The 10689-nt window shown below is 49.5% G+C and overlaps 1 protein-coding gene across 1 annotated transcript; it reads left to right on the top strand.

Moving 5' to 3' along the window:
* The first annotated feature begins 1358 nt into the window (after positions 1-1358).
* Positions 1359-10633, top strand: LOC115390623 (cAMP-specific 3',5'-cyclic phosphodiesterase 4B-like). The gene is made up of 16 exons (XM_030094544.1): positions 1359-1582; positions 2400-2534; positions 4005-4132; positions 4223-4405; positions 4501-4540; positions 4740-4810; positions 5388-5550; positions 5865-5958; positions 6082-6239; positions 7461-7559; positions 7691-7855; positions 8391-8490; positions 8594-8748; positions 8901-9023; positions 9108-9290; positions 9851-10633. The coding sequence occupies exons 1-16, from the start codon at positions 1541-1543 to the stop codon at positions 10631-10633; spliced, it is 2622 nt and encodes an 873-aa protein (XP_029950404.1). The 5' UTR covers positions 1359-1540.
* The last annotated feature ends 56 nt before the right edge of the window (positions 10634-10689 follow it).

The raw sequence follows: 10689 nt of genomic DNA on the forward strand, positions 1-10689 counted from the left end.
TGTACATGCGTGTCTGTCTGACACATACCTCTCAGTTGTGTGTGTGTGTGTGCAGACAGGCGTGATGGCCGGGCTCTCCCCGTGTTTGCATGCCTTTAGAGCGTGAGTGCTTTTAGAAATACATATCTGGCTGTTTTGTAACGGAGCAGCGGGCTGCGAGTTGAGCTGCATATTGATGCATCGCCGCTCGGTTTTATAAGCTGCTTTATCCGGAGCGGAGGAGCTCTGGGCTGCGGCGGCGGGTGCATGTGTGCTCATTGTCTGTGTTTATTTATATATGTCACTGTGTCACCATGCATTTGCTGATGTCTCTCCGCGCAGAGCCGGTTGTGCCGCCGGTCCTGCGCCGACTCCAGTGTGAAAGTCCCCTTCGTGGAGAGGGTGTGTTCGTGGTGACCCTGGCAGAAGTCGACTCCACCGCTCGCCGTCTGTGCGCACCAGCTCCATCTGAGACACTCGCATACGCTGAATCCGTCCCATCCAATGGAAATAGGTCAGCCTGGACTGCTCGGAGTAATTATATAACATTAGAGAGCTCCGGTGTTGCGGTATCTGCTCAGAATTAGCCACATTGTAGGGGTTCACCTCCTGCACAACCAAAATGTTTTCTGTGTTATCGATTAGTCCATTTAATAGATATTTAGAACAGGAAGAGCTGATATCCACTAGTTTCTTCTTTGTATTCTGGAGACAAAAGCAGGTTTTCAAAAGGTGAATGTGGAGATAAATGATCTCTTTCTCATTGTGATGCATCAGATGAGTCCATTAGGAGAAATCAACACGGAACCCAGATCAAAATGAGTCAGCGATGAAAATGAGCTCACACTCAAATTCCTGGTCATTCTAACTCTTCACCTTTGTTTCCTCGCAGCGAGGCGGATTTGACGCTGGACCAGGAGTTCTGACATTCGGACCTCTCACACGAGGTCGGACTCGGCACGGCCTCCGGAGTACAATTCTGTCCACTGACGGATCAGACGGCGAAAAACCGACCCGAGAGCGTGAAGACCCGATGCCCTGTCCTCTCTAGTCCCTCTGGATTTCTGGATTTCTGAGTGCTGAGGAGTTGCATTCATGTGGGATCTGGTTTACGGCGGGGGAACATCATGTGAACCCAACTCCGAGCTGGAGGAGTACTTCAGGAAACTGGGGTCGAGGTTTTCTCGGGCAGCAGCATGAGCTCCGACTGGGATCTCCCCTCGGCTCGCCTGGCCAAACAGGGACAACATGGATAATGTTTTCACGGTCTGCTATTTCTGCCACCTTTGGATTTTGAACAAATAGCGACATATCGGGCGGCCGTCCTCCTCCTGAGCCTGGAGCTTGTGTGGAGGACGCCTGATCGCTGCCATCTGAGCGCCGAGCTGTGGACAGAGCGGACGGCTGGCAGAGCACGCGCCGATGGGGGCCGGTTGTGACCCGGTCTGACCCCGGTTTGACCTTGCAGTGACCTTTGACCTCTCCGGTCCTGGCTCTCCACCTGCTCTGCTGCCTGGGTTCCGGAACGCTCCGCCCTGGGGCCCAGAACGAGCCAATCAGGATGAAGAAGAGCCGCAGCGTGCTGTCGGTGACTGGAGAAGAGGTGAGGGACGATGAGCTAACTTTGTGAGGAGGCAGAGCAGAAGGGACTGTGTGTTCCTGAGAGTGTGTGTATGTGTGTGTGTGTTCGTGTGTGTGTGTGTGTGTGTGTGTGTGTGTGTGTGTGAACGCCTGCCACGACTTTCACACATCCAGGCTCCCTTTGTTCTTACATCAAGGTCTGCGCGGACACTCAGAAGTCTGAGTGGACAGTCTGCATCCTCCAGCCACACTGCGCGGTTCACTCGGTCACACACACACACACACACACACACACACACACACGTCTCTGGAATCGCTCCCCAGCTGAGCGGGTCTCTGTGACGGTGGCGTCTCGGCTGAAAGACACGAGACCATACATTATTCAAACTCTCCATTGATTACGCCTAAGACCGGCCCACACTCCTCTATGCGTGCGATTGTGAGCATATTTCCACATCTGGGTCTGGAGACGACATCAAACGCAGCATGGAAGCAACACGGCACTGTTGCCTAGCAACTGCTGCCATTCCCCCAGTGTTTTGTTGCTACGGTACTGCAGTGCAGATCAGCCTGGAAGAGCATAGTCTGTAGAGGCCCGATCGCAGACACACACACACACACACACACACACACACACACAGACATGCACCTTGCCAAATACATGCACGCGCACACACGTGCACACACCCATACACACTGATAGATGCGTGTTGTGGGAGTTTCCTCAACATGATGTGTCAAAATGACAGTGTTTATATGCAACACAGTGCGCAACGTCCTTTCAGTCTTTAAAGATGCATCTCTCTCCCCCACCCCCCCCCACCACACACTTCCCACAGGGCAATGACACAGATATAACAGGTGCTGGAGAAAAGGCGGAGTCATCTCGCTACAGCCGTTCTTACACATCCGGGGCCACGCTGGGGGCCGAGCTACGCAGAGGGAGGAGCAGAAGACTCTCACCAAGTCTCCAGGTGGCTCACAGCAACAGCAGCACCGTGGGTCGTAGGGCAGAGAGGAGCCACACGGCCCCCGATGGATGGAAGTCACTTATCTCCTCTGTGCATAGCGTGCGGAGGAAGCTTGTGTAATGTCAGAGCAACAAGCTCGTTTCAGGGCCGAACAGAAGTGTTGAAAAGACGAGGCTCCCTCTCACACATTGCAATCTTTCTTTAAAAAATTAAAAGGAAAACAATTACGATGGGAAAGGCATGCCCCCTGACCCCCACATTCCCCCCGGGTGCGATCTGACGTGAGAGGCCCAGCACACTTTGAAAATTGTAGAAAACAATTGAGGAGAGTTAAATACTGTCGGTTGTGAAAAGTGAAGTGTGACAAATGTGTGGCGAGGATGGCTGTCAGGACATGATGGGGTTGTTTTTGGATAGTGTACATTTGATTATTGAACGTAGTTTTTCATTCACAGTAAAAGCAGAGTGGACATTCAGTTGGCAACATGAACATGTTTTCCATTGGGATTAAAAGTCAAAAAAGCAACAGGCTGTCAACGGTCTGCACAGCACCTGATCGAACAGAGAACTAATGATTTCTGGCATAACTGTATCCCAGTTCCCCCAATTCTTATTAAATTTAGTTATTTTCTAGATTTGTACTGTGCATAACAGGTCAGAGCACAGTAACGGTTTGCTGCCCAGGCAGAACTGCTCCCAAACACTTATTGTCTTTCTATGCAGAAGAATTTATAAGAATATTTACATTTTAATCCTTGACACTAAATCTGTTGAACTATTCACCAAATCACTGGGAAAAACGGTCTTCTTCTAACAGGCAGACCTGGAGTTTCTGTTTGTTTTTATTTATTTGTTTACTCTATATCTCAGCATGCATTTTTTGCATTCCATTGTGAAGATTGTGAAGATAGTGGAGTATTGATTCGATCAGTTGGAGCCAAAGTGTACAAATATACAGTATGTACGTTTATATAGTTTCTTTATTAGCCAATCTGTAGCTCAGAAGATTCTGAAAATGATTATCAGAACGGTAATGAAATAAGAACCGCTTCATTCTACATGCAGTGGTTTTAACGGAGCACTCAGCTTTTAACACTCGATGGTCTCCAGATGTGATGCTGATGTCGATTCACTTGAAAAAGTTCAATATTATGTCTGAATATCACTAAAACAGTGTCAGCAGTGGAAAAATTGACAATTACATACAATCCCCAAAACCGTGTTTGCAGGTGAATAAAACCTGTAAAAAGAAAGTTGCCCTTTGACAGGATTGGATGGGAACCCTGGCTTTGCTACACTAGCTGCGACAGATTGATTTTCAGCTTCAGCTATTTGACTCAAAGAAATTGTGAAAGTAATTTATAGAACTATGTTTGGCTGGAAGAGTATAGCTTTACATGTCTGCAGGTTTTTTTTCTCTAATTAATAACTGAACACTAAAGTACCAGTGTTGACGATGTTTCTCCGAACCAGGTGCCCTGCTGGCTCCGCCCTCGGGACCGCACACGGTCACCGGAGGTCCTGAGCAACGTGTCCCGTCCCACGACTCTGCCGCTTCGTATCCCACCGCGGATCTCCATCACGCAGGCCGACGCCGACAGGTTGGCACCCGGACCGTCCTCCCGTCTCGGGACTCTCTGTCGGACGATTCCCTTCCCGCCGTCTCTGAATTCACTCTTACCGTGTTCCAGTTACGAAGCTGAAAATGGCGTGTCACCAGGTCACACCCCGCTGGGCTCCCAGAGCCCCAGCCTCACCCTGAACACCTCCTTCCCCCAGGGCCAGAGACGGGAATCCTTCCTCTACCGCTCCGACTCGGACTACGACATGTCGCCCAAGACTGTCTCCCGCAACTCGTCCCTCGCCAGCGAAGGGTGAGGCTGAACACGGGAGATGTTTTCACAGTTTCCAGACCTCCAGACGTCAACAGCTCTCCTCTCTTTTTATTCCTTATCCCTTTGTCCTGTAGGCACACAGCAGAAGATTTTATTGTCACACCTTTTGCTCAAGTGAGTGAGACTTTATAGATTCATTCAGAGAAACAGCTTTATTCTGCCGACAGTTTCTCCCCTTTCTAGTATAAATGTAAGTTTGATCTATAATAAACATAAACCCACTGAAATGTTCTGATGAGATGCAGCAGAGGGCAGCTGGTTTCCTTCCTGCGCCTCAGCTGGAGCTCACTGTGCTGTGGTTGTGGTGATTTAGGTGCTGGCCAGTCTGCGGTCGGTGCGGAGCAACTTCACCATCCTCGCCAACGTCTCCACGCCGACAGTCAAGTCAGTACTGCCTGAACACGTCACACCGAGGCAGAGAGTTCACCGTGCATGGAAGGAAACACGAGAGGGCAATACTTTAGGGGCCTGCTCATCATATAAAGCTCATTAATGCTCATTCTCAGGATTCAGTAACTCCAACATGTCACTGGACAATGTTTATTCTGTGTAAAAAAAATAAATTATGCATTTATAAAGTAGTTGAAATGTTTAGAGCTTTTAGTTACAACTTATTCTCCACATAATAGTGTGTAAAGTAATCTCAACACGTTAAATAGTGAACATAACATCGAAGCAATTCATCCGGCAGATCCTTCTCGTGGTGACAGGGTGTAAAAAAAACACGCAAAAGCCTAATTATGTCATTGATGGGATAGTTTTTAACCTTTAACTCAGTGTGAGTGACATTACACTTGCTGTTGTCGTTGTGCTGAGAGGCATTTCTTCACCTGGCTCACCGTGACTTTTATGCACAGACTTGTTTGTTTAAAGTAGAAGCACACATTTCCACACACACTTCCACTTGTTGCTAACGTCACACGGTCCGAAGCAGTTTTGTGACCAGCTGCCGTGTTTGCAGGAGGTCTCCTCTGGGCGGAGTGTGTGTCAGTCCCAGGGCAACACTTTCAGACCAGCAGTACCAGCAGCTTGCCCTGGACACACTGGAGGAGCTGGACTGGTGCCTGGACCAGCTGGAGACCATCCAGACTCACCGCTCTGTCAGTGAAATGGCCTCCAACAAGGTACACACCAAAAAACAAGTGGAAAACAAACCAGCAACCAGATGAGACAAATACGTTATTGTTGGCATGAGATCTGTTTTTGGTTAAATTTCAGTCGGCGACTTTATTTTGCCTTCATTTTTATGTAGTTTGACACATATTTTGACAGAGAGAATAGTTTAAAACTGATTTTATCACATTAACAGCATTTAATTAGCGCAAGAGCGGAGCCGGCCGTCAGCCAGCCCCGCTTTGAGTGAGAGTTGAGAGTTGCTTCGTTTGGTTCCCCGCTCCGTCTGACTGACCGTGTCCGCTCTGCTCCCATTCTGCCACAGTTCAAGAGGATGCTGAACAGAGAGCTGTCCCACCTGTCAGAGATGAGTCGCTCTGGGAACCAGGTGTCCGAATACATCTCCAGCACCTTCCTGGGTGAGCGCCACCGGACTCCCATCGCCATTCACCTCACACTCACAGTCCCTTTCCTGAATAAAACTTTAAACGCCGCCGTGCACGTTCCTCTCTCTCCCCCCCCCCCCCGCCGTCAACCTGTAGACAAGCAGAACGAGGTGGAAATCCCGTCTCCGACTCTGAAAGACAAGCCGATGAGTCACATCAGCGGAGTGCGGAAACTGTCTCACAGCTCCAGCCTCTCCAGCACTTCCATGCCTCGCTTCGGCGTCAACACGGACCACGAAGACGAGCTCGCCAAGGTGTTGTTTTCTGTCTGACTCGCGCCGAGACGCGTGACACAAATAACTGCTGTTTGCTCGGAGTCGGGCTGTGCCGCGTCTGCACACATCTCTGAAAATACTTTCCGGGACTGGGGAACTCCGCCGATGTAATGTTTATTTACACATGTTGAACCTGTTCCTGTAGCTGGAGAGCATGCTGCCAGCATTTGATGTAGCTGTAATGCAGATGATCGCATCTCTTATGCCAGTGGTTTGAAATCGGGGTCCAGGACTTCCTGTTGGGGTGCCCGAGGCTTCGCCTGCTCTGAATTTATCAATATCAGATTTTCATGTGTGAAAGAAAATGAATATTAAATAGAAATTATAGATTGCTATTTTGTTTTTATATACAGATTGGCAGTATATTATTAGAAATGGTGTGTGTGTGTGTGTGTGTGTGTGTGTGGTGCAGGGTTTCATCTGATTATGGAGAAACGCTGCTACATCCAGTGAGATGCAGGAGGCCCTTCGACTCAGCAGCCACAAAGTCCTGAGCAAAACAGATCAAATGACCTACAAATGCAACAATTCTCTGGGTTTCAAACCTAAACGTAAATAAAACCTGAAACCCGAACCTGAAAATGTTATTCTTCATCAAATAAGGAAAAATCCCTCACAATGCGAGGCAGAGAGGAGAGTGGGATCCTTTCTTTCTGTTTTTGTGAGAATCTTTCACAAGATTATTAATCAGAGACACTTTGCATTGTAGAATTACTGTAGTGGTGAAAGATCAGTGGACACATGGGGGAACAGACAGGGGACTGTTTGTTTTTCTCTTGATGCAGATTCTTTCTGCTGATGAATGAATAACTTGGGTCCATGTGGTGCTGCAGGTTCATGTCTCCTGCAGCACAGTGTTTAGCATTGCATTGACAGCTCCTGTGTTTGATTCTGAGGCCTTTTTAAGTGGATTTTGCTTGATTTTCTTTCGCCCGTGTGGCTTTTCTCCAGTTCCTGCTTCCCACAAAGCGTGTTAGGTTGATTAGTGGCTTTAAATGTGCTCTAATATTCACGTGTAGTTTTTCACCTCCGACTCTCTGCGACTCTTACAAAAACCACACGGCGCGTTTTATCACGCAATTTATGGTCATTGAATTCTGATTTTTTAAGGTAACTTTTGCTAATTGTGCAAAAATTCAACAATTTTTCCACTGTGTGTGTGTGTGTGTGTGTGTGTGTGTATTTGTGACGTTAAACCAGGAGCTGGAGGATCTGGACAAGTGGAGTTTTAACATTTTCAGAGTAGCAGAATTCTCCAACAACAGACCTCTCAGCTGTGTCATGTACGCCATCTTCCAGGTAACAAATCCCATGCTTGAGCGTGTGTGTGTGTGTGTGTGTGTGTGTGTGTGTGTGTGTGTGCGCGCGCGCACACAGTGTTTTCCGGCGTGTGAGAACTCTGTGCCTCCTCTCCTCCCGTCGCTCCTCAGGAGCGAGAGCTGTTGAAGACGTTCCGCATCCCCGTCGACACCTTCGTCACCTACGTGATGACCCTGGAGGACCATTACCACGGCAACGTAGCGTACCACAACAGCCTCCATGCTGCAGATGTCACCCAGTCCACACACGTCCTCCTGTCCACGCCTGCTCTCGACGTGGGTCAAACACACACAGCGAGAAGAACGCTGCGAAACTCTGGAAACACAGTGAAACTATCACTTCAAAAATCACTTTAAATACAAAATCCACAGTTAAAGTCAGAAGAATCCCTCATTTTATTAACAGAGTATCTACAAATTGAGAAAAGGAAAAGTCTGCTATCTACTGCAGACCTCAGATGTTGAAAATAAGCTTTTAAAAGTTTTGTCACTTGTCATTTTATCCTAAATGTCTACTTGCTGCATCTGAAAATATGAAAATATCAGATTTTAATACTCTCTGATGGAGTCAAACAGCCCAAACAACCTTTATCCACCTTTTTTAACTTTAGTTGAACTGAACGAGTGTAACTTTAGATTGTATCTTTCAGAGTTACTTTAAATATACAGTATTTGTTGCATTTGGACCTTAGAGCTGTTGACCTTAGACTTAGGTTTTAAGTTTTACAAGCATGAATTTTCCCCTTTATTTTGTCAAAATAAACCATGATGAACAGAAAGTGGAGGTTGAAACTGTGAACTGTCCCTGCAGGCCGTCTTCACGGACCTGGAGATCCTCGCCGCTCTGTTCGCTGCAGCTATCCACGACGTCGACCACCCCGGGGTCTCCAACCAGTTTCTCATCAACACCAGTGAGTGTACACACACACACACACACACACACACACAAACACACACACACGTGAAAGGTGAAGCTGTCCTGGGTGTGTTGACCCCCCCCCCCCCTCTGCTCAGACTCGGAGTTGGCCCTCATGTACAACGACGAGTCGGTGCTGGAGAACCACCACCTCGCCGTGGGCTTCAAGCTCCTGCACCAGGAAAACTGTGACATTTTCCAGAACCTCACCAAGCGGCAGCGGCAGAGCCTTCGCAAGCTGGTCATCGACATGGTCAGGACTCTCACACGCCGAACATGTCTTTAAGTGATGAAGTGTTCCTTTAACCCAACACATCTGACACAAACATTTCCCAAAACAAGAGTATTAGACAGGAAGCACGTTGTGGTTTATAGTTTTGTGTGTGTGTGTGTGTGTGTGTGCAGGTGTTGGCCACAGACATGTCCAAACACATGACCCTGCTGGCCGACCTGAAGACCATGGTGGAGACCAAGAAGGTGACGAGTTCCGGCGTGCTGCTCCTGGACCACTACACCGAGCGGATACAGGTAACGGCCGGCTCACAGCAACGCAGATCCGTGCATCCACGCAAAGCTCCGGCACAGACCCTGCGTGTGTGTGTGTGTGTCCAGGTTCTGAGGAACATGGTGCACTGCGCTGACCTGAGCAACCCCACCAAGCCGCTGCCGCTGTACCGACAGTGGACGGAGAGGATCATGGAGGAGTTCTTCCGGCAGGGCGACAAGGAGCGCGAGCGGGGGATGGAGATCAGCGCCATGTGCGACAAACACACGGCGTCGGTGGAGAAGAGTCAGGTGAGGCCCCACGCCTCAGCGGCCGCCATGAGAGCCGGAAACAGATAGGGGGCCAGCATGAAGAGGCTTTTTCTGGATGAAGTTGTAGAGACAGTGTGGGACGATAGCGGAAGTCCTGGAAATAGAAGCTGTTGAAGCTTTTGCAGGTTTTCGCTCCGGCGTCATTCACAGACCTGTTGCATAAATGTTGTGTAACGTAACAGAACGCATCCACTTCACTTCCTGTTCAGGGTCTTCAACTCCATTTTTGAATATTTTTTTTTTTTTTGTTAAATTCATGAAAATATCTGCTTTTCATGATGTTGAAAGGGCCCGTGTTTAGCATAAGTACCTTCTGTGTGACGCAATCTGCACTTGGCTGCGGCGTGGGCGGCTTCGTTACGTTCACAGGGCGAGAGTTTTTTAGAAACTCACTTGTTTCTACATTGTTTCTAATCTGCACACAGGGTGCCAGAGGAATCCGTTTTAGAGGAAGTGAAGAAAATCTAAAACACGAACCAGAGCATGACGTGTGAATCTGGAGACTCTTAGCAGCGTTTCTATTATGCTCTGTCTTTCAGGTGGGTTTCATCGACTACATCGTCCACCCGCTGTGGGAGACGTGGGCCGACCTGGTGCACCCGGACGCCCAGGAGCTGCTGGACACGCTGGAGGAGAACCGGGAGTGGTACCTGAACACCATGCCGCAGTCGCCGTCGCCCCCGCCGGACCGACACCTGCAGCACGACCGCTTCCAGTTCGAGCTCACCCTGGAGGACCTGGAGCACAACAACCACAACCACATCCACCACCTGAGGAGCGGCGGCCGGAGGAGCGAGCGCAGCGGACACAGGGACGTCGGCGACGAGGGCGACGAGGGCGGCGGCGGCAGCCCGCCGGAGCCCAACGGGGAGGGACAGAACCACCTGGAGGCCGGGAGGGACGACGAGGAGAATCACAACAGCGAACACAACGGAGTCCAGGAGGAAGGAGAGGAGGAGGAGGCGCAGGATGAAGAGCAAGTACAAGAAGAGGAAGAGGCGGAGCAAACTGAGGAGGTGAACGATGCTGAAGAGCAGGACGAGGGAGAGGAGGGAGTGGAGCAAGAGGAAGGTGATGTGGAAGACAAAGAAGAAGAAATAGATGGGAATAAAGAAGGCGAGGAAGAGGAGGAGAAGAATGAGGAGGTGGATGGGGAGGGAGAGGCAGAGGAGAAGGTGGAAGAAGAGGAGGAGGAGGAGGAGCAGGGAGAGGCAGAGGAGAAGGAGGAAGAGGAGGAGCAGGGAGAGGAGGAAGAGAAGGAGGAAGAGGAGTCACAAACAGCTGGAGAAGAGGAGGAGGCGCCAGAGGAAGAGGAGAGCTAGTGGAAATAAACAGGGTGAGTGAGGAAAGGTCACGGAGGGAGGAGGAGGGCCAGAGG

The sequence above is a fragment of the Salarias fasciatus genome, chromosome 6, assembly GCF_902148845.1.
Source record: "Salarias fasciatus chromosome 6, fSalaFa1.1, whole genome shotgun sequence".
NCBI classification, from domain to species: domain Eukaryota; kingdom Metazoa; phylum Chordata; class Actinopteri; order Blenniiformes; family Blenniidae; genus Salarias; species Salarias fasciatus.